Here is a 27,905-nt window from a genome sequence, read left to right as displayed (position 1 = left end):
TCGGCCAGTGCTTGGGACTTGATGGCGGTGCGGGGCTGGTAGAAGATCGTGTAGGGGGCCAGCTTGATGGCCCATTTCTCCACCCGGCCGGATGCGTCCCGGTTGCCTATGATCTCGGCCAGCGGGGCGGTGCATACAACCGTGACGGGATGCTCTTGAAAGTAGGGCTTCAGCTTCTTGGCGGTGAAGTACACGCCGTAACACATCTTCTGGTAGTGCGGGTAGTTCTGCTTTGAGGCGGACAGCACCTCGCTCAAATAATACACCGGCCTCTGGACCGGCTGGGCTCGGCCTTCTTCTGGGCGTTGGACTACGATGACGGTGCTGACCACCCGGCTGGTTGCGGCGATGTAGAGGAGCATGGGCTCTTTCTCAGTCGGCGCCGCCAGAACGGGCGGCGTGGCCAGCATCTTCTTAAACTCGTGAAAAGCTTGGTCGGCCTGGTCGTTCCACTCGAAGTGAGTGCTCTTCTTCATGAGGCGGTAGAGGGGGAGAGCTTTCTCTCCGAGTCGGCTGATGAAGCGGTTCAAGGAGGCCAAGCACCCGGTGAACTTTTGAATGTCTCGAAGCTTGGTGGGGATCGCCATTCTCTCGATGGCCTTGATCTTCACCGGGTTGCATTCGATGCCGCGTTCGGAGACCAGGAAGCCTAGGAGCTGGCCGGTTGGCACTCCGAACACGCATTTCTTGGGGTTGAGCTTGATTTGGAACCGGCGTAAGTTCTCAAACGTTTCCTTGAGGTCTCCCAGCAAGGTGCCGCGCTTCTCTGTCTTCACCACGATGTCGTCCATGTAAACGTGAGCGTTTCTGCCGAGTTGCTTGAGGAGGCACTTCTGCATGCAACGCTGAAAAGTGGCACCGGCATTTCTCAAGCCGAATGTCATAGTCAGGTAACAGAAGGCTCCAAATGGCGTGATGAAGGCGGTCTTCAGGCGGTCGTCCGGATCCAGCTTTATCTGGTGATATCCTGAGTAAGCATCCAAGAAACTCAACAGCTCGCATCCGGCTGTGGAGTCTATCACTTGGTCGATCCTTGGCAAGGCAAAGGGATCTTTGGGGCAAGCCTTGTTGAGGCTTGTGTAGTCTATGCACATGCGCCACTTGTTGTTCTTCTTCAGCACGAGGACCGGGTTGGCGAGCCACTTTGGAAAGAAAACTTCCATAATGAAGCCGGCCGCCAAAAGCCGGGCTATCTCCTCTCCCACAATCCTGCGTTTCTCCTCCGACAGTCGGCGAAGGGGTTGTTTGACCGGCTTTGCGTCTTCTGAACGTGTAGTTTGTGCTCGGCGAATTTCCTCGGAACACCCGGCATGTCCTTGGGGGACCATGCAAAGATGTCCCAATTCTCACGGAGGAAATCGGCGAGCTCGCCTTCCTATTAGCTGTTCAGGTTTGCCCCGATGACGGCAAACCTCTCTGGATGCTCGGGGTCAAGAGGTATCTTCTTCGTCTCCTTGGCCGGCTGGAAAGATCCTTGAGCATCATGCTCCTTGGGGTCGGGGGACACGGCCGACTGCTTGCCGGCTATGGCCACGACTCGGTCCAGCATCTTCTTTTCTTCGGCAATCACAAGGGACTCGGCCAGCCGGCTGCTGGCTGCTGCGCACTCAGAGGACTTCTTGTAATCGCCGGCTACGGTGATGACGCCTTTGGTGCTTGGTATTTTCATCTTGAGGTATGCATAGTGGGGAACTGCCATGAATTTGGCCAAGGCAGGTCGGCCAAGCAATGCATGGTAAGGGCTCTCCAGGTCCACCACTTCAAACCAGATCGCTTCCCGGCGGAAATGCTCCTTGTCCCCAAAAAGTACGTCAATCTTGATCTTGCCAATGGGGGCGCAGGACAGGCCGGGTACGATGCCATGAAACACTGTCCGAGTGGGCATGAGCTGCTTTGTCTTGACGTTTAGCTTCTCCAGGGTGTCACGGTACAGGATGTTGATGCTGCTCCCGCCGTCTATCAACACACGGGAGAAGCGGGCAGCGCGTCTGTCCGTCGCGAGGGTAGCTTCCAGGACCAACGCATAAGAGCCGGGAGATGGCATCACCTCTGGATGGTCGGCCCGGCTCCAGCTAATGGGCTTTTCTGACCAATGCATGTGTCCAGCGGGGTTGGTGGCGACCACGCTGACTTCCTGGTGCTCTCGGCGTCTACTGCGCCGGTCTTCGGGCTGGCTTGTAAAGACGATGTAGGTCGCTTGCTTGTCGGGGAATTCGTCGTGCACAGCTCCGACTACGGGCCGAGCGGCCGGAGGCGGCGGGGCCGGAGGCGGTGGGCCGGCAGGCGGAGGCGGCACGAGCCCCTCGCCTTTAGAGATTCGGGTGAGCCAATGGCACTTCCGGGTTGTGTGGTTGGACGGCTTCGCGCCGCTGTGGAACTTGCACGGGGTGTCGAGAGTTTGCTTGTAGGAGAAGGCCGGCTGCCAAGCCGGCCTGCCGCCCTTGGGCTTCTTGGGCGCGGGTCGCCCTTCAGGTGGCGCGTCTTCAACTGTGGCCACCTGCCGGCTGGCGGGAGGCGGCGCAGGGCCCTTGCGCTTGTGGTCGTTCGAGTGTGGGCGTCGGCCAGAATCCCCAGCCGGCGTCTTGGGCGCCGGGTTAAGTACTTTCCCGGACGCGTCTACCCGAAGCTCGGTCTTCATCGAGGAGTCGGCGGTGGCGTACTTGTCCGCTATGTCCAGGAGCTCGTCGAGGGTAGTCGGCTCGTCGCAGAGGAGCTTGTGCTTGAGGAGGGTGCCTTCTCGGCATCCGGTTGTGAAGTATTCTATGGCTTGCACCTCGTGCACCCCTTCGCAAGAGTTGCGGAGCTCGTCCCAACGCGTGAGGTAGTCGCGAGTGGACTCGATGGGGCCTTGTATGCACAAGGAGAGCTGTCTGGGCTTGGGAGCCCGCTTGTAGGTGCTGGTGAAGTTGCGGATGAAGGCTTCTGTGAAGTCCAGCCAGCTGTTGATGCTGCGCGGCTTGAGGCTGTTGAGCCAGGTCCGCGCCGTGCCTTGCAGCATGAGGGGCACGTACTTCACGGCAACGCGCCGGTTGCCGTTGGCTATGCTAACCGCCGTGGAGTAGTCGATCAACCAATCTTCCGGCTTCACGGAGCCGTTGTACTTGGGCGTGTCTCTTGGGAGCGAGAACCCTTTGGGGAAGGGCTCGTCGCGGATGCGGGGGCCGAAACAAGGCGGGCCGACATCGTCTTCTTCTTCCAACGCCAGGGATCGCGCCAGGCGGTCGATCCGATGGCGGGCGTCGTTCTCGCCGACTCCTTCGCGGCGACCTAGCCGGCCGCTGAGAGTCGGGTGCGCCACTGGCGGCGGGGCAGGATATCTCTCTCCACGGGGTGGAGGCAGAGGCGGGTTGCCCCGCCATTCCATGGCTCGGGGATGGCCGTCCGTGTCTCGCTCGATGGAGATTCGGGTCCGGCTGCGGCTGGCAGCCGGCTCTTTCTCGCGCCGCGTGCGGGTGTTGCTCGTAGTCGGTGTCCGGGACGTCGCGCCGTGATCTCGGCGCAGGGGAGGGCTTTCCGCGCGGGCGTCGGCTTCATGTCGCTGTGCGGCTGCATCAATCAGTTGCTGGATGCGCCGGGTCATGTGGGGGAGGTCTTCGGCCTCCAAGCCATCCAACTCGTCTACGGCCGCCTGGGCGGCACGCAAGTTCTCGAGCGGAGTGGTATAGACCGGGCGGTCAACTCCCAGCGTGTCGGCGATGACGGCGCCGCGTTGCTTGACAAGGCCGGCCCGGCTTGGCCCGCCCGGGGCCGGCGTGCCGAAGGCGGCGCGGTCAGCTTCGCGCTGGTAGGCCTTAGTGAGGCGTCTTACGGAAGCCAGCCTCCGGCCCTCTGCGAGGAGGGCGAGGCGGCGTGCCTCCAATGCTTCGTCGTCGGCATTAGCCGGGAGGGGGGTGGACAAGTCGTGGGCCGCCGCGTGCGGGGCGTCGTGGTCGCTCTCGTCGGCCGGGCCGCCGTGGCCGACAACCATCACTTCGGTGGTGACAGCGTCGCCGCCACCGTCTCGGGGAAGCGGGTCATTGTAGATCGTGACATTGGTGGCGAAGGTGTTGAACGAGGCCGTGTCAGAGTCGACAGGCATCGGGTCGGTGGAGCCAACCGACTCCAGGTCCACAGCAGGCTCGCTGGAGACATGGAGCTGGCCGAGAAGGTTGGCGAGGTGGTCGGTGCCCGCATCGGAGGCGAGCTCGTTGGAGATGAGGGTTTCGTCGAGGAGATCGGCGAGGCTGCTCGCCGCGCAGACGCTGGTGATGCCTTGCAGCGCGTCGTGGCAAGCGCCATCGGGCGTGCCGGGCTGGCTACGCTCGCGGGGGAGGAAGAAGGTTCCCGTCCAGAACAGGTCTCCGGACGACGGTGCACCTGGCCCCACGGTGGGCGCCAAATGTCGGGTGGTAGGTGCGACATATGCCAACGGGTGGCTTATCATTGTGGAAGCCAGTAAGACATCGCCGGTGCCTGGAAACGGGATAAGGCGAAGACATGCACGCCGGCGGATCTTACCCAGCTTCGGGGCTCTCCGTGGAGATAACACCCCTACTGCTGCTCTGCGGGATCTCCGTATGATCACTAGATGAACAAGTGGCTACACAATGATCCTTGAGCTGTTTGGTGGGAGGAGGAAGAAGGGCACGTCTAGCCTACTTCTTCTCCTTGTGTGGTGTCTAGGACTAGCAGGGGGTCGAACCCTTTGCATGGGTGCCCCGGGGGGTTTATATAGGCCCACCCCCCGGGGGTACAATGGTAATCCGACTGGGTGCGGGGCCCAGCCGTCTGTGACTGCGCTCGCCGGCTCCTGCGCCGGCTGCTGGGGCCCGCCGACTGGTGGGTCCCGCCGGCTGTCGACCCCTTGGTCGACAGGCAGGCCCCACTGTCCAGGGCCTGGTCGGCGGCGGGTTACTGTGGATTCATCTTGGTGACGTGGGCTTCGTCGTGGTAGGCGCGGCTACAGTGCCGCCGCCCGTCGGGCGATCGCTGTAGCCTCACCGCGTCTTGTCTCCTTAATGGGGCGTCTCCTTCGAGGGAGGCGGCAAGCCGGCTGCGGGGAGCCGGCTCTGTCTTGGGCCGACTGGTTGGAGGCGTGGCCACCTTCGGGCGTCTCTCTGCCCGAAGGGCCCCACCATCTGTGGGCCACGCTGGCGGCCCGTCGTGGGTGACACCAAGGTCAACATGGCAACAGTGCCGCGCCGGACGGGCCATGCCTACTCCGTACGGCGCACTGTGCCAGGCGTGCTCCGGGATTCGGGGGTGGCAGGCTTCACTGTAGCCACGCCCCATCTCATCGCCGCTAGGTGGATGCAAACTTTGAGGGTACGGTCTCGACCGCTTTATGGGAGCCGGCTTCTTGGAGTCGGCCTTCTTGCGGCCGGCTTCTCGAAGTCGGCCCTCTCCGAAGCTTTCTTCATGAGGGCTAAAGTCGGGCCGCCTTCCGAAAGCCGGCCTGGGTGACAGCCAGCAAGGGGAAGGCGGCCCTACGTCTTGGATTCTCGAGAGCCGGACGGGCTCGTAATTTTTTTCAGAAGGGCCAGGGGAAGCCGGCTAGGCTACCCATGGCTATTTACTCCGACACTTATGCTTTTGTCATAGGCTCTATACGGTATGCCATGCTGAGTACCGCACCAGATGTGTGCCTTGCCACATGTCTTGCAAGAGGGTACAAAGTTGATCTAGGAGTAGATCACCTGACAGCGGTCAAAATTATCCTTAGAGGAATAAGGAAATGTTTCTCGGTTATGGAGGTGATAAAGAGTTCGACATAAAGAGTTACGTCGATGCAAGCTTAACACCTATCTGGATAGCTCTGAGTAGAGATACCGGATATGTATAATGGAGCAATAATTTGGAATAGCTCCAAGTGGAACGTGGTAGCAGCATCTATGATATAAAGTTTTGCGAAATACATAGGGATCTGAATATGGCAAGACCCGTTGACTACAACCTCTCTCACAAGCATAACATGATCAAACCCAGAACTCTTTGAGTGTTTATCACATAGTGATGTGAACTAGATCATTGAGTCTAGTAGACTCTTGGATGTTGGTCACATGGCGATGTGACCTGTGAGTGTTAATCACATGGCGATGTGAACTAGATTATTGACTCTAGTGCAAGTGGGAGACTGTTGGAAATATGCCCTAGAGGCAATAATAAATTGGTTATTATTATATTTCCTTGTTCATGATAATCGTTTATTATCCATGCTAGAATTGTATTGATAGGAAACTCAGATACATGTGTGGATACATAGACAACACCATGTCCCTAGTAAGCCTCTAGTTGACTAGCTCGTTGATCAATAGATGGTTACGGTTTCCTGACCATGGACATTGGATGTCGTTGATAATGGGATCACATCATTAGGAGAATGATGTGATGGACAAGACCCAATCCTAAGCCTAGCACAAAAATCGTGTAGTTCGTATGCTAAAGCTTTTCTAATATCAAGTATCATTTCCTTAGACCATGAGATTGTGCAACTCCCGGATACCGTAGGAGTGCTTTGGGTGTGCCAAACGTCACAACGTAACTGGGTGGCTATAAAGGTACAGTACAGGTATCTCCGAAGGTGTCTGTTGGGTTGGCACAAATCGAGACTGGGATTTGTCACTCCGTGTAAACGGAGAGGTATCTCTGGGCCCACTCGATAGGACATCATCATAATGTGCATAATGTGACCAAGGAGTTGATCACGGGATGATGTGTTACGGAACGAGTAAAGAGACTTGCCGGTAACGAGATTCAACAAGGTATCGGGATACCAACGATCGAATCTCGGGCAAGTATCGTACCGATGGACAAAGGGAATTGAATACGGGATTGATCGAATCCTCGACATCGTGGTTCAGCCGATGAGATCATCGTGGAACATGTGGGAGCCAACATGGGTATCCAGATCCCGCTGTTGGTTATTGGCCGGAGAGATGTCTCGGTCATGTCTACATGGTTGCCGAACCCGTAGGGTCTACACACTTAAGGTTCGGTGACGCTAGGGTTATAGGGAATAGATATACGTGGTTACCGAATGTTGTTCGGAGTCCCAGATGAGATCCCGGACGTCACGAGGAGTTCCGGAATGGTCCGGAGGTAAAGATTTATATATGGGAAGTCCTGTTTTGGTCACCGAAAAGGTTTCGGTTGCTGTCGGTAATGTACCGGGACTACCGGGAGGGTCCCGGGGTCCACCAAGTGGGGCCACCGGCCCCAGAGGGCAGCATGGGCCAAGTGTGGGAGGGGACCAGCCCTAGGTGGGCTGGTGCGCCCCCTCCCCCCCACCAAGGCCCAAGGCGCCTAGGGTTTGGGGAGGGGGCGCCTCCACCTTTCTTGGGGGGCAAGTTTCCCCCTCTTCCCCCCTTGGCCGCCGCCCTAGATGGGTTTTGGGGCTGCCGCACCCCTTGGGGTGGGAACCCTAGAGGGGGCGCAGCCCCCTCCCTCTCCCCTATATATAGTTGAGGTCTTTGGGGCTGCCAACATATAAGTTTTGACCTCTCCCTGGTGCAGCCCTACCCCTCTCCCTCCTTGTCTTTCGTGGTGCTTGGCGAAGCCCTGCTGGAGTACCATGCTCCTCCACCACCACCACGCCGTCGTGCTGCTGCCCGACGGAGTCTTCCCCAACCTCTCCTTCTCCCCTTGCTGTATCAAGGCGTGGGAGACATCACCGGGCTGCATGTGTGTTGAACGCGGAGGTGCCGTCCGTTCGGCACTAGGATCATCGGTGATTTGGATCACGACGAGTACGACTCCATCAACCCCGTTCACTTGAACACTTCCGCTTAGCGATCTACAAGGGTATGTAGATGCACTCTCCTTCCCTCGTTGCTAGATTACTCCATAGATTTATCTTGGTGTTGCGTAGAAAATTTTGAATTTCTGCTACGTTCCCCAACATCCATGCCATGGTCCAGATGGATACAAGCGGTTTGATGGTCCGCTTTGAAGATGACCTTAAGTCCTATGATGTTGTAACGCACGGCTTGCGCAACACCTTGGAATGTAGATGGCATCAGGAAAGAAGGCATGATACGGTGCCCAGTACAAGGAAAATGCATGCAGAGCTTGTTGCTAACTATCTCGAATATGCACGAGTGTGCATATCATATATTAAAGAAGAAAGGCAAAGAGTGCCTTCACCATATGTTACAAGGTTATTATTACATGCTAATCATCACCACTCACCCATCTCTCTACCCTACTAAAGAAGGGGCTTACATTCCCTTTCAGTAATCCAGCGGAGGACCAAACCAAACCCTCATATCTCACTCTTTGTAATAATTGCTCGATCAATGACCGTGCTCCCTCGAAGACAATGGTATTATTGTGCTTCCACAACTCCCACCAAGTAAGCAGGAAGATGGTGCATAGATCTTTTGTACTCATGTTGTTCGATCCTCTCTTGTCGACGGCCCACTCGACCAGTGAGTCCTGGGGACCCAGCGCATCGCAAATGGCCACCCAGGCTGTCCTAGCAAACACACACATGAGCAATATGTGGTTTATCGTTTCTTCCTCTTGGTCACAGAATGGGCATGCAACCTGGTGAGGTAGACCACTTCACGCAAGACGATCCGAGGTCCAGCATCGGTCTTTCATGGCCAGCCAAGTGAAGAATCTGCACTGTAAAGGGGCACGCGACTTCCATGTCAGATCCGCCGTAGGGATGGCCTCGCGTCCCCAAAATCCAGCCGCATACGCTGATCTCACCGAGAACTGCCCATTAGCCTCCCACGACCAGGCTATTTCATTCGGCGCATCCTCAGAGGCCTCCCAAGCAGTATAGTGAGAGAAATTCTTGCAAAGTATCCGACCCAAAGTTGGTGCAAAAATCCATTGCCCAAGACCCGTTCTCCATAGCTGCACTGACCGACCTCATCCCTCGAGTTCATGGTGGAACTAGCTCATATACCCGCGGCGCAATCTCCTGAACTCTTCGCCCATCTAACCATCGGTCCTCCCAAAAGAGTGTTGTGAGACCAGAATGTGTTGTACTCCTCATGGCCGCCTGACACAACATTTTTGCTTCCTCGGTGACTTTGATTTTGAACTCGTTCCAAGGTCTTGACACATCAGTCCTTTTGAGCCACTGCCAACGAGCCTGCATGGCTACATTCATCCATCTTAGATTTGGCAGCCCCAATCCACCTGCCCAATTCGGCGTACACACCATGTCCCATGCAACCGCGCAGTTACCACCATTCGCTCCTGCTCTTCTGCACCACAAGAAGCCTCGACAAATCTTGTCCATTGCCGTGCTAGTTTTCATAGGAAGATCCACAACCATCATTGGATGAATTGGCAAAGCGCATAGCACTGACTACACCAGGGTTAGTTGGCCACTCTTCGGCGTGAGTGCTGCCTTCCACCTTGGCAATCTATTGGCCATATGATCAACCAAGTAATGTAGCTGTGATGTTGATTGCTTCCTTAATGACAGTGGCAGCCCAAGGTATTTTATTGGGAACGATCCCAAGGGGCACTGAAGCGCGTTGCATGTCGTAGTTATCTCCTCCTCTGAACACCTGATAGGTAGAGCTATGGATTTGCTCATGTTGATTCTCAGTCCAGCCGCCTCACCAAACAGCTCCAATATGCACTTGCAAGCCTCAAGGTCCACTAGATTAGGCTTGACAAAGAGTACGGCGTCATCCGCAAAGATGGATAGATGCTTTCTCATGCCCTCACGCGCCAGAGGTGCCAGCACGCGTCTACTCGCGACCATCTCAAACATCCTCTGTAGGGGCTCCATAGTGAGAATGAAAAGCATAGGGGAGATGGGGTCTCCCTGCCGCAGCCCTTTGCAATTGCAAATCGTGTCACCCGGATCGCCATTCACCATGACCATGGTGGTAGATGTTGCAAGGATCCCACATATCCAAGCTCTCCACCTTGGCCCGAAGCCCGATTGATGCAAAACCTCTATTAGAAAGGGCCATTGTGCGGAGTCAAAAGCTTTTGATATGTCGAACTTCAACAGGACAGTTGAGTTCCTCAAGGCATGCAGTCGTCTTGCCATACTCTGCACAAGCATAAAATTATCATGCAGCGATCTGCCCTTTACAAACGCACTCTGATTATTTCCAACCAGCTTGGGTAGATCACCCACCAACTGACATGCTAGCACTTTCTCAAAGATCTTGATGGCCCCGTGGACAAGGTTTATGGGCCTGAAATCACGCACCTCCAAGGCTCCCTCCTTCTTGGGCAAGAGCGAGACAAGAGACTTATTGATTGTGGCCAAACCTCTCATATCCCCATTGTAAAAACAGTCCATCGCCCTCATAAAATCCTCCTTAGTGATGCTCCAACATATTGCGTAGAACCTTCCGATAAACCAGTCCGGTCCCGGAGCTTTATCCAGGGGCATGCTCTTGATCACCTTCTCCACTTCAGCTCAAGGTGCGATAGGTCTAGATGTAGCAGACCCAACACATCCAAGTTAAGCGTATGGTTCCGAGTATCCGAGGCACCAAAAGCCGCGCCAAAGTAAGCGTCCACTGCCGACGCAACCTCGTCCTGCCCAACATATATATATTTCCATTGTGCTTAACTGTACGTATGATGTTCTTCCTTTGCCTGTGGCTGGCCTGCTGGTGGAATAGCTTGGTGTTTCCATCACCCTCACGCAACTGCAGTAGTCTTGACCTCTGCCTAGCAATCGTCCTCTCCAGAGAGCTCAACTCAAGGAGCTTCTTCTTTAAGCATTTCCGCAGCTCCCTCTCAGAATCCGACAAAGCTCTACCCTCCATAGCGGTATCAAGTATTCAAGTTGTTTAATGACTTCAAGTGCGATGGCAATCTGCAGGTTTACATCGCTGATCCAACGATCGCTCCACCTACGGAGGCTCACCGCAGTTGCTCTCAACTTGTTTTGCGGCGTAAGGTAGTCATTCGAGGTTGCAGGCGTTGAGCTCCATGCCAACTTAACCACGCCCATGAATCCTTCTGCTCTAATCCATAATGATTCAAACTTGAATCGCCTCTTTGTGCTGATTGCTAACTAACTGGTTCACACATTAATCTGCCGATGATGCAGATAATCTCAGTATACAATTTGCATCCTTGTTCACACCAAGATATTGTTTGCTGCGTGACTAAATCAGCAGAGCTTTTTTGAATCAGACAAGTGAGTTTAGACATTCCTGTCTTGACCAACAGTTAGCTAATTGGATCGATGGCGCTGGGTTATGCATTTGGAATCAGTCAATGGGGCTGGACAACACAATAAGTAAACCAACATCTCAACCCTGTGCATCAAATGGTCCCATGGTCTAGTGGTTAGGACATTGGACTCTGAATCTAGTAACCCGAGTTCAAGTCTCGGTGGGACCTCATTTATTTGGCCATTTTCTCAACATTTTTGCTTCTTATTCCCATTCCTCTTACTGCCTCTAAATTATCGCTTCGCATTTTCCTTTTCCTCGCCCTTCCTCCAAAGAATCATCACCATTTGTGGGCTTAGCTTTTGGGCCGTATAATCGTTTGTTTAACCTGCAGCTGCTGGAACGAGATCCGATCACCCTTGACCTGACCCGATCCACACGCCCATGGATCCATCGCTCGCTGTCCCGTTTTGATCAATCATCAAGCAAGCACCCGCCCGTTCCGTTCCGTTCCGTCCCATCACGCGACAGCGACGTGGAGCAGCGAGTGACACCTCACCGGCCTAATCCAATCCATCCGCCGCTGATTAGTTAACTAACCAAATCCCGTCCCATCGCCAGGAGGAGACCGATTAAGCAACCCACCCACGAGGCCACGACGCCGACGTGCGTGCCGGTTTCCGTTCCGCTCCGGCTGGACGGACGGACGGGACTGGGACTGGACGGGGTTTTCACTTTCACGGGGAGGGCCTCAGGGGCATGGCCGTCATTTCCCGCGCCGAGATATTATTGTTTTCTTCCAGGCCTCCGCGATACGATAGGGGCGCGGAGAGAGGGCGTGCGGGGGCAGCCTGTGCCCCGGGCCACGTCACGTGGGGCACGGCGCTCTGCGCCTAGGGATCGGCGCCCCGCCCGGTTGCTTCGCTCCGAGTCCCCCGACTTTCGCTGCCCGACCTGGCCTCAGGCTGGTTCCGTGGTGCGTGACTCTTCGATTCGTGCAGGTAGCCGGTTTCAAATATATATATATATATATATGATAATGAACAATTTGCGTATTGTGATTTCTTATGGTTGTGATTCTGGGCTCCTTTGATACAGGGGCGCCGCTACGCGTCCGCCGACGGATGTGTTAGAAACATCCGTCATCCCAAGAGCCATTTGATTAGACACTTGACAGCCGTCGGATGCAACCATCACCTGCAATTGATCAGGTCGTTACTTCCTGCAACAGGCGTTCTGTTTCAGAAACATAATCCCCTGTACGCCGCCGTCCAGACACAGCTCCGCCCATTACTTCCTGCAACAAGACTCGTGTTACGAACCTAATTCCTGCAACACAACCCAGTTACAAAATTTATTCTCCTTTTTCCTGCAACAAGACTCTTGTTGCGAACCTAATTCCTGCAACTAGTGCAACAAGACCCCAGATGCAAAATTTATTCTCCTTTTTTCTGCAACAAGACTCTTGTTGCGAACCTAATTCCTGCAACAAGATCTCAGTTGCAAAATTTGCAATATCTACAACCTCTTCTTTGTATTCTTCCAAAAGACCATTGTTGCAAAATTTGCAGCAACATCTCTTACCTCTTCTCTGTATTCCTGCAACAAACCCCTTGTTGCAATTTTACCCAACAAAGAACATGATGCAGAAAACTTCACCTCGTCCCAGCCACCATTACAATAACACCATTGTTACAGGAACTGCTGCTGCATGCGGTACCGACGTTTGTAGCTGACCTTGAGGAAGCGGTAGCCATGCCTATCCACACCAGTGCTCCTCCAGGACGGTGACACGGTGCTCCGGCAGTGGCGTGCCTCACAGAGGAAAGATGGAAAGGAGGAGGGAGGAGAAGAGGACGGGCGCGGGTGGCGGAGCAACAACGTTTGGTTTGATGCAGTGGAGGTGGAAGAAGAGGTTGGGAAACAAAGATGTGGATGGGATCTGTTTGTTGGAGATAAGAAGGAAAAATTAGAGTGGTGGTGCAGGCTCACGTGGGCACGTGGCTTATGTTGATTGTTTGATTCACGTGATTGAATCCTATAGGAGTTTTTTCTTTGGAATTCTCTGTACTACTTCGCATAGGATTTATAAACCATCCACCCTAACCGCTCCGGAAGATTTTTTTGTTTTTTTTCTATGATGCAATCAAACAGCCCAAAATCATGTGGGTTGAGATGAGCATGGCATTTCAATCATATGTTTTTTCTACTACCGCATTTTTAGAATCATATGAGTCAAAGAGGGCCCATGGATTTTTCTTGCACCGGATGGAATGCGGCTGCCACGGTCCGTGCCTCAAGCGACGGGGTCTAAGGAATGGAAAATGCAAAGAATGTTGTTTAAAGTATTTGGGACACTTTGTATCAGTAACATCTGCCTAATGGCTCATGGCTAGATTAGGCCCCGCTAGGTTATGTGCTCTGCCACACTCACCACACGATTTGGTTGAAGTAAACAGAAGAAACCTGACGCACACAAGGCTTGGCGGTGCAATTTTGGTGGCATCACAAAGCTAGCATCCATCTTCGCAAACACGAAGCTGATGGATGTGAGGCAACTGAGGAAGGGATCCCGACTGGGACGACTTGGGAATCGCTGGAGTTGGCCTAGACCATTGTTACTACGGACTTGCAGTCCTCCAAGACTGACATCTCACGGATGGATAGGAACGTGGGAGAGGAGGGTGACCGTAGGAGAGGAAGTAAACAGAAGAAACATGACGCACACAAGGCTTGGCGCTGCAATTTTGGCGGCATCACAGAGCTAGCATCCATCTTCGCAAACACGAAGCCGATGGATGTGAGGCAAGCAATTGAGGAGAAAACGACGTTCTAAACGCCTTATCGCACGAGGCATGTATAGTGAGCATCTATCCACGAACGTTTTGAATCACCGCATTGACTACTCTTTTTTTGCGCTAAACATTTCACATCCACGCCACCGAGGAAGCAAAACAACAATTTTCATTGGTGTTGCGCGGCGGCTCCGGCTAGAGCAAGGCAGACACTGCACGCTTCCATGAGCTGGATTAGAAGAAGGTACCCAAGATTGGAGTCGATGGATTGGCGGACTACGAGTTTTTTTATTTTCAAAAAACCAGCTTGCAACGTAAAAGGACACCAGTTATTTGTACCCACCATACCTCGCCATAAGTCGGGCCGGACCAGGCTTCGAGCCAGGCCTACTAAAGCCCGTAGCAAAAAAACATAGACCCAGCCCGGCCATTAGCCCTAGATTTTAGGCCCAGGCCCGACCCATCAGAGGAAACGCCCCGTCGAGCCTCAGGCCTAAAACGCAAAAATGCAAGCCCCGCCCGACATTCGGGCTCAGATTTCAAGCCTAGGCTCGACCCGCGTGCAAGACCGGGCCAGGCCGGGTTTCCCATGGCCATGTATAGTATACTACTCCCTTCGTCCTAAAATTCTTGTCTTAAATTCGTCTAGATACAGATGTATCTAATAGTAAAACGTGGCTTGATACATTCGTATTTAGACAAATTTAATACAAGAATTTTGGGAAGTAATAGAAAGATTAGGGGAATTAATGCAGCTCATACCCTTGAATGATTTTCTCAAGATTTGTTGTGGTTATTTTTGGGAAGAAAAAAGCAGACCTAAAATTTTCTTGCATTGTCCTTAATCTCTACTCCTAAGGGAGCAGTTGGTAGTCTCGCTTCCAGGTTTTTTTTAGTCCCACCTCCCACGGTTTATTTTCGTCCTAAAAAAATCTACGAAATTTCGTAGGTTAACCAGGGACATCTCCCACCTCCCAGATTTTTTTTCGTCCCACCTCCCATGGTTTTTTTGGTACCTCGTCCCACCTCACACTAAGCCGCCACGAACCGCAAAAACCGCCTACCTAAGCCAAATCAACAAATCTCTCTCATTAATGCAATTTTATTTAGGAAACAAATAATAGATTCTTTCCTACCTTAGCCAAATCAACGGATCTCTCTCATTAATGCAATTTTCTTTAGTAAACAAATAATAGATTCTTTCCTACCTTAGCCAAATCAACGGATCTCTCTCATTAAAGCAATTTGCTTTAGGAAACAAATAATAGATTTTCAGGAAACAAATAATCTCTAATCTCTATCTCTAATCTCTAATCCCTAATCTCTAATCTCTAATCTCTAATCTCTAATAATAATAATAATCTCTATCTCTACTCCTAATGGACAAGTTGGTTGAATAGTCCGGTTTATTTTCGTCTCACATCCCACCACCATATCTACTCACGTTAATTTTTTTTACCCTCACAATAAAAAGTTCCTAACCTTTCCAAAGTTTCCTAACTAGACACGTTATAAACGGGCAGGAACTGATAGCACGTTACCAATCAATAAAATTTAGTTTCATGACAATCAATTCCAAATCCTAATTTTCCTAATACGTCGATCTTTCTCAAATCCTAATAAGCCCTCTTCCTCTTTCCTTTTTCACCGCTCCACCTAGAAAAAAAGACCCATCAATCACGCAACCCCTCCCTGCCTCTCCCCAACTCCCCAAGCGACATCCTCTCTCCCCTCCCTGCCGTCCCCCAAGACGCCCTCGTCGGCGCACTCTTCATCGGAGCGCCGTCCGCTGGAAGCCGGAGTCGGGACGGAGAGCAGCCACCAGCGGGGGAGACCACAAGGGGAGGTGTTGGTTCTTCCTCCGATTGATGCATCCGCTCGTGGGGGCATTGCTGGTGGGGGGCGAGGAGCGATGTTGGTGGCCGTGCTGGGGCCCGGCGGCGTGGGCGGGCGCGCTGGAACTGGTTGTGTCGATGGCGTCGTTACCGCCGGAGACCACATTCGTGTGGGCGCTGGCCAGCGCCGGGTGCGTGGCCAGGTAGGTGCGCGTGCCTCTCGACGGTCTGCTCGACCCGGCCGAGTCGGCGGCTGTACGGCTTCGATGTGCTGCGCACTGCAAAGGGCTTCCGTCGCTCGATGAGGTCATCCAGCGGTAAGGGGAAACCCCCCCTTCGATCCCTAACACTACCCCGCCACAACAATCCATTGCTAAATTTTCTATGACTGTTTGGTTAAATTTGCAGGTCGGACAAGCTCGTTGGCCACATTGGGTAGCTGCCGCCCTCTGCTGAGATTGTTCACACCATGGATGAGATCTCCAACACTGTAACTTACTCTTCTTTGGTTACGTTTTATTTAATCTGTGTAGTTTGATGTGGGTTGGCTGATGATTGGCTAGGTTTGCTCGGTCATTGATTCGGCGGAGCTGTGCAGGGACACGCACTCAGATAGGTGATTGGATGACGTCTGCTTGCTTCTTGTGTAATAATTTGGAAGGTCTGCAGCAAAGTGTTTTCAGTTTTCTTTTACTGAATATAAATATGTATGTGAACTAGGGAGTTTACGGAGGAAGCAGATAAGGCATCAATGACGAATTATGAGCATCTTCAAGTAAGGTCTATAACATAAATGGCATCTGTGAAAAGGGAGAGAGCGGAGTGAAATGACCAAACCAGAACGGTAACATTCATTTTCTGTGATTTTCTGCAGTACCTGAACACATATACTACTTTATAAAACGCGGTACTAAACGCTGAGAGTGAAGGTGCCCTGCCTACCAGAGGAATATGGGAAGGCAGCAAATAACTTGCGTATCGACTTTGAGAAAGGAGGGATTCATCTTCGTAACAGTTGCCATAGTGATAGTTATATTCTGTTGTGATTGTTAGCTTTGAATTTGAATTAGAAAGATAATGCTCTACCATTGCAGATAAACTTGAGCATCTTAATCAGTTGAACCTTGCAATTGCGCATTTGGGCAGAAAGTAGGTATTGGGCAGGCCGTTGCTAAGCTTAGTACTATTTTCACTGTCGAACTTGCATATATTGAAGTCAGTTGTAGTTCCAGTTTGGAATTTAGTACCATGCATATCAGCATATTAAGAGAAGCCTGATTGGTTCCATTGATTTGCTATAGAACGTTTTATTAGACATGAAGGTGCCTGGCCTTTCTTTTACAAAAATAGGGTAAGACCTACTTTGAAGAAAAATTGCTTGTTATGTTTACAAGTGGAGCGAGAAAACAATTGCTAATCTCCTTTCATATACTCATTTTTGTAGCTTAGTTGTCCATCTACAGATATTGGTGGTCATGCCTTACCCCTCACTTCCCTCCAAGCTTGTCGCCCTCACCCCCCTCTTTGAGGCAGCCGCCCGCTGCTCATCTCGGTGGCGCCAGGCGCGGCCGTACCCACCATGGCATCAGCGTGGCCCTCCCTGCAAGGAGCGGCGCCTCCTTGGTACGATCGCGACGCTGATTCAGCTGGATCGGCGGGGGTTAGTAGGCTCACAGGCTGGCGTTTCCTCGGATGCATCGATGTTCTAATCATGATGGCATGACCATAGATCGTATGAGTCTAGAAGACTTTGGGGCGGCTCATCTGCGTGGATGGTTGTGGCTGGGCACACAAACCATTAATAAGCCTTCAAATTTTCACACAGAAGGTCCCCTCCTTTTCCTATTTGCATTTTTTCTTTTTAATTTTTTTAGATTGCTTGCGTTGGCAAATGGAAGAAAGACTCAGCCTGTGCGTTGCTACGGGATGGAGAGAGGAGTGGATGGGCTTCACCATGGCATGGAGGGGTGGTTCCTAGGAGAGATGGGATCGACGATGCTGTGGCGAGGAGATGAGATGCAGCGATAACCGATGGTTGGCTGGCTACGCGGGAATAGTAGGAGGCAGCTATGCGGTGAGTGAGCAGAGGACTACTTTTTTCTCCGTCAAGAAAAGAAGAAAGGAGCAGTTTCTATACGGTGACATCAATGTCACGTAGTCTAGCAAGTTATTTTTAGGAAAACATCAACCGAATGATCTATAGGTAGCCTACAATTTAAAGATCACTAAAATCAGGATGTGACTTACATTGTACCACACGAATGAAGCTAAAAACAATATTCCTCACATACGTAAATATTTTGAACACATCAAGTAGATCTTAGTTTGTAAAAGATAATTAGTTGGATCACTGCTCTGTGTGTACACATCGTTCTATTAAGGTTTTTTTTATCAACTTACATTACAAGTGAAGTGGATTTTCAATTACTTTTACGGGCTATCATTTCTATCAATCATAGCCCGTAGTAACTTAAGCCAACTGCATAATGACCTTCATATGGTTTCGCCATTGTTTTTTCTCCCGTTGTGCTTGCGTGTTCAATCTTGTTATTATTGCATCTTGTGGTCTACTCTGATAGGTCATGTTTGTTTGTAGGGTGACAGTTTATACATCTAGGGAACTAGGGCAATTTGGACATGTGATATTTCCTCGAGTAAGCAAACTTCTTTTGTATGGCCCAGCATGATGATCAACACCCATCTGGTTTTATATGGTGCCACTTTTGTTGTATACAACAAGCAACTATTCATTTTGTGTGCCTTGCAACAACATCATAATCTCATTAAACCTGCAATAGATCACACATTCAGTACATTTCAATTTCTAATTAGTCTAGACCGTGAAGTATCTGTTTTTTTAACATAACAGGGTTATCTGATCATATAATCTGTCACAAGTAGTAAGGGTGGGTAGATGAGCAAATTTTTCCAGATGGCAAGATATCTATACAAATTATGGAACTTGAATCTGAACATTGGAGAAGTGGACAGTGGACGAGACTACCACTGTTATATATATAATTATAGTGATATTCAAAGCTATTTTTTTGTCTTAATGTAAAGTTTATCGCAGACAGACATCCACCCAGAAACACACACATGAGACATGACACACACACTTCCTTTTGGATTTGTCGGTTCTATGTTACCTCAGGAGCACAACACTTGAGTAATTATAGCAAAACAATTCAAGGATGAGACTACGAACCAACCTGTGGGTGGATGGTTAGAGGTACTGTGGTATCTCCAGCCCATCAGGGTTCAAATCCTGGTGCTCGCATTTATTTCTGGATTTATTTTAAGATTTCCGGTTATGCGCATTCAGTGGGAGGAGACGTTCCCGTCGACGACGAGGTGCCTACGGACTTCGTAAATTTCAAAATGATATGCCGGCTCAGTCTTTCGGAGGTGCTCATAGGGGTAGGGTATGCGTGTGTGCGTTCATAGGGGTAAGTGTGTGCGCGTGTATATGAGCGCTTGTGTTTATACTGATGTTCAAAAAAAATTGAAGGACGAGACTACTGGACAATGCAGAATACCTCTTTATTCCCATATAAAGGACACATATTCCTTGTGACTGTCTTTTCATATACCATGATATGTTCCAATTTGCCAAAGAGTTGGCAAGGTACCGGCCCAAAATCAAGTGCATTATGAGCACCCCTATTCCTAGCTGCTAATCTGGATCTTAATAATTAATGCCCATACCTTGTTAGACCAAAAGAAGCAATACTTTCATTGATAGACTAAACGACTCATGGCATGTGGACTAATGGACATGTCTTTTAATCCAAGGCATGGAGAACTCGGTACATGTCGAGGAAGAGGAACATAATGCCGGAGGAAGGCAATAACAAGTATCATCTCAAGGAGTTCTTGATGGAGATGATTGGCCAGATCTTACTTGTAGCTTTTTTTGTGGGAAAGTCTTTGACTCCACATTGTTGGGCTAAGTTATGTTCGCGTCTCCGTTTTGGATTAGATCAATTGAACCTACTGAAAAAAAAATCCTTTGGGAGTGTGACATTAGCAGGCGCGACAAGAACGATGATGGGATGCTCACTGGAGATGAGGTCAAAAAGGTGAATACGCCAATGATGCATAGATATATGTATGAATTGTACATGTACACACAAAACATAGTGTGACAAGTATCTCATGCCAAGCTTTAGTTTCGGTAAGAGGTTTTGTTGCCCGTAGCAACGCATGGCCATTTAACTAGGTGTAATCCAAAATAAATAAATTAAAAGCCCGTAGCAATGCACGGGCGTTCTACTAGTAGGGTTAGTTACAGGGGAAAGCAAACCCAGATTTTTCCATTCGTTGTCTTGGAAAGGAAGACTCGAGGCGTGCGCGTAGCGGGGGAAGGAAATATCTCGCGGCCACCCACTCCCACTTGGCCGGCCCCGCATATTCCAAACCCCGAGACCCGCATCCTCACCCGCCCGCCCGCTGACGCGTGGGCCCCGTCGCACGCGCGGGCGCGCCCCCGATGCGATCCGGGCGGCCACCCACCGCTATAAATGCGTGCCCCCGGCGGGGCAGCGTCCTCCTCATCGCTCTCGGGGTTGGCTTCTCCTCCCCTTCCGGTTCGGGTTCTGGTTCGGTTCGGGTTCGGTTCGAGAGAGAGGCCGAGTAGCTAGCCTAGTCTAGGGTTTCGGTAGAGAGGAAGGGAGATCCATGGCGGAGACGGAGTACCGCTGCTTCGTGGGCGGCCTCGCCTGGGCCACCGACGACAACAACCTCCAGCAGGCCTTCAGCCAGTACGGCGAGATCCTCGACGCCAAGGTAACCGACCGACCAACCCCTGTCTCCGATCTGCTCCGATCCGTTCGAATTTCGCGTCGTGGGCTGTAGATCTGACCCGATCTGGGGTTTGTGTGGCGGATCTGACCGGATCTGGTGTGGTGTTTGTGTTTTGTGCGTGCGTGCAGATCATCAACGACCGCGAGACGGGGAGGTCCCGTGGGTTCGGCTTCGTCACGTTCGGCAGCGAGGAGTCGATGCGCCAGGCCATCGAGGAGATGAACGGCAAGGAGCTCGACGGGCGCAACATCACCGTCAACGAGGCCCAGTCCCGCCGCTCCGGCGGTGGGGGCGGCGGCGGCGGCTACGGCGGCCAGCGCGGCGGTGGCGGAGGCTACGGCGGCGGCGGTGGCGGCTACGGCGGCCAGGGCGGCGGCGGCTACGGCCAGGGCGGCGGTGGCGGCTACGGCCAGGGCGGTGGTGGCTACGGCGGCCAGCGTGGTGGCGGCGGCTACGGCGGCGGCGGCGGTGGCTACGGCGGCGGCGGTGGCGGCTACGGCGGCCAGCGCGGCGGCGACTCCGGCGGCCAGTGGAGGAACTGAGCGGCGCGGCCCTCCAGTTATCGATCTATCTACCATCTCGTCGTCTTCGTCAGCAAGTTATCTTCAGTGTCGTCGTCGTCGTGTTCCTGTGTCAGTCAGTCTTGAGTCGTGTGTGTCGTTCGGTCCTGTGGTGTTTTTGATCGCGAGCTCGAGTGTCGCTCTGTCCGGGGTTAATTAGAGCTGGTTACGCGAGGAAGAAACAACATGTGTTATCTTTCAGTCGGTCGGTCGGTCGTGTTCGTCGGTGATGCAGCAATCCCTTCTGTCATGGATTGGGATGTGATGTTGGAATCCTATGTTTGAACTCAGTTTAAATGGATGAAGAAAATGCAAGTGATAGCTGCGAAATATCCTCCTATGTGTCCTGCTGCTTTTATTCTTTTCTCTCTTTCGTTATGAAGCATCCATTATCTTTTTCTTCAAGCAAGCATATTGTAGATCTAGTGAAATGTTCTGAAGCAACCACCTTCTGTTTAAGCAACAGATCGCACCAAGCTTGCTGCCATTTCAGTGAGTAATATAAAATTTAGACATTGCGATGTGCATCTCATTCAGACTTGAAACACTACACAACTGACGATTGCAGTACAAAAGTTTCATCATCTATGGTTTGGTTCAAACTTGATCGGATTACATGAGGTAGCCGAAGCAGCAGCAGCAGCAGCATGCCTATGGCGGTGTAACCAATAACAGTAGTGCAGATGGCTAAATGTCCAGAGTTTGGTTGTTGTTTCAGTCGAGGACATAGATGCGGGAGGCGATGTCCTGGACCAGCCAGTCGAAGCCCTGGAGCAGGCCGTCGCCTGTGTAGGCGCTGCAGCCGACGATCTTCCAGTGCCGGTCCTTGTTCATCACTTCAAGATTCAGAACCTGGATCCAAAAACTCCACCCGGTTACCATCAAACTCGAAGAACACTAAACAACATGCCAATTATTAGTTTTTTTTAAAATCATCATGAAGCAAAGACCACAAACTTGTATGTATATGCTAGGATTATTTTCCGTTTTGACTGTCCTTAAAGCAAAGATCACAAGATGATCATGTGGCTCCAGGTACGAAGATAGACCAATATATGGGGGTCCATATACATACTGCTTGACTAGTGTGTTTTACCTTGGCGATTTCGTCAGGCTTCAAAGCGCCCTGAATGTCTTGCTTATTTGCGAAAACTAACAACGATGATCCAGCCAGTCTCTGCAACAGAAATTTGAAGGCTCACTCCAATAGTTGAACAAGATAGCACATAAATTAAGCACAAACATGCTAGGTAACCAAATTTGTAGTCCCAAGAGTTTCCTGATGCTAAACAGCAAACATTATCTTTTGCTAGTTTTCAGTGAAGTTATTCAAAGCAAAAAAACCAAGACGAATTACGCTAAAGTGGATGATCAGTGGTATTCACTAGGCGGTTTACCTCTTCTTTCAGAAGATTATGGAGCTCCGCACGGCAATCATCGAGCCTTCGAACATCGGAACTATCGACCACCCAAACGAGACCGTCAGTCTGCTCGAAGTAGTTCCTCCAGTATGAACGGATGGTCTTCTGCCCCCCAACATCCCATATGTTCAGCGAGTACCTGCCACAATCACAACATTATCAATTTGTTGGCAATTTGTTCTGCTGTTCCCTATGACTACTAAATGCATTTTGAGCTTTTGAACACCATGATTCCTGAGTGATGGGCATCAGGGATCAAGCAGCTGTAATATTTTAGCCAAAATATCTAGTATTTTCACCGATGTGATTTACTAGTTTCTCAGATTAATGCGGATTAGAATTTGCATTGCCTACTTTGAATGCTAAAAGTACAACCACCGATGTAGGCGCAACTTGCTTCATAGTAGGCTGAAAAACAACAGACGCTAACTGAAATTTGGGCCAAAATATGTTGTATTTTCACCAATATGATTTACTAGTTTCTCAGATTAAAGCAGATCATCAATTGCATTGCCTACTTTAAACGCTAAAAGTACAACCACCTATCTAGGCACAACTTGCTTCATAGTTGGCTGAAAAACAACAGATGCTGACTAACGTGGACCTAAAAAAAAACTCAAATGGACCATCATATCATCTGATTGTGCCATTTGGTGTCACAGTTGTCCTACTCTGTCTCTAAAACTGTCAATTTTCTGATCAGATCACCAAAAGTCATTAAAATTGTGCTGCATCAGTGTTGAATTTTAATAGTGTCCTCTGCTCTTCCCACATAAAAACATTGACGCCAAAGTACACTTTGATGATTGTGGTTGTGGAGCAATATGACTCGCAACATTCCCAAACATATCTATGGACGTCTCCCTCTCTTAGCTGTTCCCCAAGAACCTAGCTGCACAGCTCGAATACTACTGGACAACCTTCGGTCAATTTTAGCTGAAGGACTACACAACAATTTTCTCCACCAAGCAGTAATTTGTATCAGATTATCTAAAGCTGTTGAAATTGTATTGATTAATCACTAAACTTCCAAACAACAAGCTCAGATTACAAGATTGTTCCTCCAATTATCTTATGCAACTACAAAGACTAGGGTGCCCTTGACTTAACAGAATCTATGGCATACTTGCAACAGTCAGGAGACATGATCTAGCATAGCAAGCAGTACTATCTAGTGGCACATGCATAGTTAATTAGTTATGGATGTGCTAAAATTACAATGAAATCTCTTAGAACGCCCTTAGTTAATACAGGTGCCATTCTGTAGATATACCTTAAAATTGGGATGATCAACCAAAAGTTACAATGGAATTTCCCAGAACCCTTTAGTTAATACAACTGGCATTTTGCTAGACATAATACAGAGTTGGAATGATCAAGTATAACATCAGTTGGAACAACCTTTCGATTTCTGGCATAATTAACTTGATAAATGAAAAATGACTATAGTACATACTTTTGGTATTGGATGGTTTTGATATTAAAGCCAAGAGTAGGGCTGATGACACTGGTGTCCTCCCCATTTATCTTGAGCACAATTGTCGTCTTACCCGAGTTGTCCAGGCCACTGAAAATTTGACATCGTGGAATAAATCAATCAAGAAGAACAAAGAACTGAATGGCACAAACCTTGAAAGTCAAGAAGCATATATATCAACCAAAGAACCAAGAATAATAGTCCGTTTGGATAGGAGGAATCTGGGGTAAAATAAGAAGGCAAAAAAGGAATGGAGCAGGACGCTTACACCATGAGAATCCGCATCTCCTTTTCCTTGCGCTTGATTTTTCTGATGATGCTGAGGAGACCCATTCTGGAGCTGGCCCAGCAGAAGAATCAGTATAAAGTAAGATGAGGAGAGGGGAAACAGGTACAAAGACTTGTGAAATTCTGATTCAGTTGAGACACTCAGGCAGGCTGCTATGAACCCCCAATGTTTACAACAGGATCAGACAGAAAAACAAAATGCGTTAGGAGCTAGTGATGTAATGCAGGGTCATAATATTTCAATTTCAGGATATTGGTAACTGGTACCATATCGGTCGGGTGCTGAGTAGGGATAAATAGGTGAATTTTCCAGTTAATCGTCCGATAAATCAATTAATCGGTTATTCGGTGACCAACCGAGTTGCGATTAACTGACCGAGGTGCCGATTAACTGGCCGATATTTTGGAACAATGATATTTACAACCAGTGAAGATTCAGACATGGTTTGCATTTCTTATGTAAATTCAAAGCAAAGTCTGATCTCAGAAGACATGAGCCGTAGGTACTACGTAGATTAGGAAGCACGGCACACCACTGCGAAGCGACATTCAGCTCAGAATCTCCGGGGTGCACTGAGAAAACAATTCCTGGCACTGCCTCTACTTTCACCAACTATAATAAATGTAAGATGCGCACAAGCATATACTGCTATGCCATTGTCCCTACTTTCAGCAAGCATGGATCTAAGATCTGTAGTTGCATATATACTGCTATGGCACTGCCTCTACTTTCACCAAGTATACATCTAAAATGTGGACATGGATATATTGCTGCGCTACTGCCTCAGACACTAACGATTGTAACACACGAGCCTGCCCTGAACCGAGCAGCATATAGCAGACAATGGACAGCTGAAAATTGGTTTCCTCTCATCATGCTATCAACAATTATAGCGGACATTGAAATGGATCTAGCAGAAGGGCACCCGCGCACATAATAAAGCATAATGAGCCTTCGACCGTCGGAGATGCAGGGTGGGTGCGTGCTTACCTACCTAGGAAGGACCGGGCCCGGGGGCGGGAGGCGCAGTGCAGGGCAGGGGCTCGTGGGCGTGCACGGGGACAGGCGGAGGCCGGGATCGAGGAGAGGCGTGCAGGCGAGGGCAGAGCTCCGTGGAGGCGCGGCGGCGGCGGCGACGGCGACGGAGATGCCGCTGCTTCTGAATCTGAGGAGAGAGTGAGGACTGCGGTGAAAAGGTGCGGCGTGCGAATGGACGAGGGCCGTGGGACGGGCTGTGGGCCCACGGCGCTTCTACTTGGCCCAGTGGCATTTCTTTCCCAGGTGTAAGAAGGCCCATTTGTTTAGGGTGGGTAGTCCATTCAACATTGCTAAAAAATGTTTTTTTTACCATGTCTACCATCATTGCTCAAAAGTTTTTTTTTTCAGCATCAAGGTGCTGCGCACTTCATTTTGTCAGCAGGCTGCAATTTGTAAATTTGCGCCTCTTTTCTTCTTCTCAAGAAAATATGTTGCTTTGACCATCTAATTGGTACTGTATTACGAGGGTGTGCGATGAATGAAAATCCAGCTTCTTAGCCTCTTATATATCCATCTTGTTCAGAGCAAATTGCACTGGACAATTTGAAATCTTAGTGATCATTCAATGGCCATATAGCAAAATTTATATAATTTGCAACTCCGTAACTACTAGAGCATGATCCACTTGCATTACTTCAGTTTATCCTTGCGTGTTTTTTTCTGCTTTCTCTGTCATGTCTGCCCTCGGAGAAGTTTTCATTTTCCATGAAAGAAATAACCTGATGATTCTTCACAAGGAAATTAAGAACCATATGGATCTTATTACTTTGGGTTGGGAGAATATGATTTACTAATTCAAGCCATACAATCTTGATCTTGTTTGGTAGCTTCGATCACAGAGAGTAGCTCTGCTCTGCTGCTGCTGCTGCTGTTGCTCACAAGTCACTCTGGAATTTTAGTTCAGTTGAGCAACTCGTGTTGATCGATGCCAGGATGCTATCAATCCCCAAGGTTTACAAACAAGTTCAACAAGTTCAATCGAGGGTAACAACCTTTGTTAAGAATCGTTGAAGTAATGCAGGGGGAATTTTATGCTAGTTAAAACCGGACACGGTTTGTACTTCCCACATAAGTCTTTACCCTTGTAAATTCAAAGCTAAGTTTGATCCCAGAAGACATGAGCTGTAGATTATAATTTATGACACGCCGTTGAAGAAACAACCAACTCCTGATTTATTAGTACTAAGAGAATAATTGTCCCCAAGACTCTACTATGACCATATGTACTCGAAATCTGTACATGCATATACTGTTATGTCACTGCCTCGTAACTATACAGTTACAACCAATTTCAGTATGCACACTATCATGAACACACTTAGCACTGTGAAGAATGCTCGAAGCGTCTTACCTCGTTAGAGGCGACGGGTGCGTGTTTATATAGCAGGGGCCAACCCTAGATATGCATACAGCGGTTGAGTACAACTTGGAGAACAAGAGAGGAGGAGATAAGACGCAGGTAGTTGTGCTACGGGATTACAACAAGTTAAACCGTACAACTATTCTAACAGACTAGCTAACCTCCTAGATATAAAGATCCTCTTAACCAAGTTATGCGTGTGCAAATATCCAGTGTTTAACATCCTCCCTTAATCACAACTTCGTCAAGTTGAGATTACGTTTAAACTCTTCAAAATTCTTTGTAGGCAATGCGTTGGTGAACCCATCTGCAACTTGATCTCGAGAATGCACAAACCGAATCTCCAACTGTCTGCTTGCAACTCTCTCTCTGACAAAATGAAAATCTATCCCAATATGCTTTGTTCTAGCATGAAAAACCAGATTTGCAGACAAGTATGTGGCACCAAGATTGTCACACCATAAGCATGGAGTTTGAGTGCTCCTAACACCAAGTTCTCTCATCAGTGATTGGACCTAAATAATCTCTGCTGTTGCATTTGCGAACACCTTGTATTCTGCCTCTGTGCTTGATCTAGAGACTGTAGCCTGTTTCTTTGCACATCATGATATTAAGTTAGGTCCAAAAAATATAGCAAACCCACCAGTAGAACGTCTGTCATCAACACATCCTGCCCAATCAGAATCAGAAAATGCGCTGACTAGTGTGGATGATGACTTGGTGAAGTTCAGACCAACATTCATAGTATGTTTCACATATCTCACTATGCGCTTTGCAGCAGTCCAATGAACTGTAGTGGGTGCATGAAGAAACTGGCATACCTTGTTAACAACAAAAGATAAATCAGGTCTAGTGAGAGTTAAGTACTGAAGAGCACCTACTAGACTTCTGTATTTTGTGCCATCCTCTTGACTTAAAAGTTCTTCTTCTGTGAGAGACAATTTTTCAGTGCTAGAGAGAAGGGTTAGTGACGGTTTGCATCCTTGTGACCCAACTCTTCTTACCAGATCAGTTGCATACTTTTCCTGTGAAAGATGAAGCCCATCCTCATGTTTCTTTACTTCAATTCCTAGGAAGAAGTGCAAGTCTCCTAAATCCTTGAGAGCAAAAAACTCTGAATTTAAATCCTTTAGCAGTGCTGGTATGGCCTCACTGGATGAGCTAGTAACAATTATATCATCAACATAAATAAGCACAAATATAGATGTATTTGACTTATTGTAAATGAACAATGAGG

At 49.7% G+C, this 27,905-nt stretch overlaps 2 protein-coding genes and 1 non-coding gene across 3 annotated transcripts; 2 read left to right on the top strand and 1 right to left on the bottom strand.

The window, feature by feature from the left end:
• The first annotated feature begins 11,244 nt into the window (after nt 1–11,244).
• On the top strand, nt 11,245–11,316 carry TRNAQ-CUG. The gene has a single exon. It is a non-coding gene; the product is annotated as a tRNA-Gln (tRNA).
• An 8,938-nt stretch (nt 11,317–20,254) lies between these two features.
• Nucleotides 20,255–21,194, top strand: LOC119298809 (glycine-rich RNA-binding protein blt801-like). Its single transcript, XM_037576108.1, has 2 exons — nt 20,255–20,505; nt 20,652–21,194. Exons 1-2 carry the CDS (start codon nt 20,398–20,400, stop codon nt 21,063–21,065), a joined length of 522 nt encoding a protein of 173 aa, XP_037432005.1. The 5' UTR covers nt 20,255–20,397; the 3' UTR covers nt 21,066–21,194.
• Nucleotides 21,195–21,666: 472 nt separating this feature from the next.
• Nucleotides 21,667–25,455, bottom strand: LOC119298808 (ADP-ribosylation factor-like protein 2). The gene is made up of 6 exons (XM_037576107.1): nt 25,261–25,455; nt 24,250–24,321; nt 23,961–24,071; nt 22,481–22,643; nt 22,180–22,260; nt 21,667–21,935 (listed from the first exon to the last, which is right to left on the bottom strand). The coding sequence occupies exons 2-6, from the start codon at nt 24,312–24,314 to the stop codon at nt 21,798–21,800; spliced, it is 558 nt and encodes a 185-aa protein (XP_037432004.1). The 5' UTR covers nt 24,315–24,321; nt 25,261–25,455; the 3' UTR covers nt 21,667–21,797.
• Nucleotides 25,456–27,905: the final 2,450 nt, after the last annotated feature.

This window comes from Triticum dicoccoides, chromosome 5A (assembly GCF_002162155.2).
Source record: "Triticum dicoccoides isolate Atlit2015 ecotype Zavitan chromosome 5A, WEW_v2.0, whole genome shotgun sequence".
Taxonomy (NCBI): Eukaryota; Viridiplantae; Streptophyta; class Magnoliopsida; order Poales; family Poaceae; genus Triticum; species Triticum dicoccoides.
The sequence above is the reverse complement of the archived record's forward strand: the minus strand, read 5'-3'. Positions and strand labels throughout refer to the sequence as shown.

What these genes read in the sequence shown, in the direction of transcription:
- LOC119298809 (XM_037576108.1), top strand. Translation starts at nt 20,398, where the DNA reads ATGGCGGAGACGGAGTACCGCTGCTTCGTGGGCGGCCTCGCCTGGGCC. An exon ending in GCGAGATCCTCGACGCCAAG is followed by an intron (nt 20,506 to 20,651) that starts GTAACCGACCGA and finishes GCGTGCGTGCAG; the next exon opens with ATCATCAACGACCGCGAGAC.
- LOC119298808 (XM_037576107.1), bottom strand. Translation starts at nt 24,314, where the DNA reads ATGGGTCTCCTCAGCATCATCAGAAAAATCAAGCGCAAGGAAAAGGAG. An exon ending in GAGATGCGGATTCTCATGGT is followed by an intron (nt 24,072 to 24,249) that starts GTAAGCGTCCTG and finishes TCAAATTTTCAG; the next exon opens with TGGCCTGGACAACTCGGGTA. An exon ending in AAAACCATCCAATACCAAAA is followed by an intron (nt 22,644 to 23,960) that starts GTATGTACTATA and finishes TGATTGTGGCAG; the next exon opens with GTACTCGCTGAACATATGGG.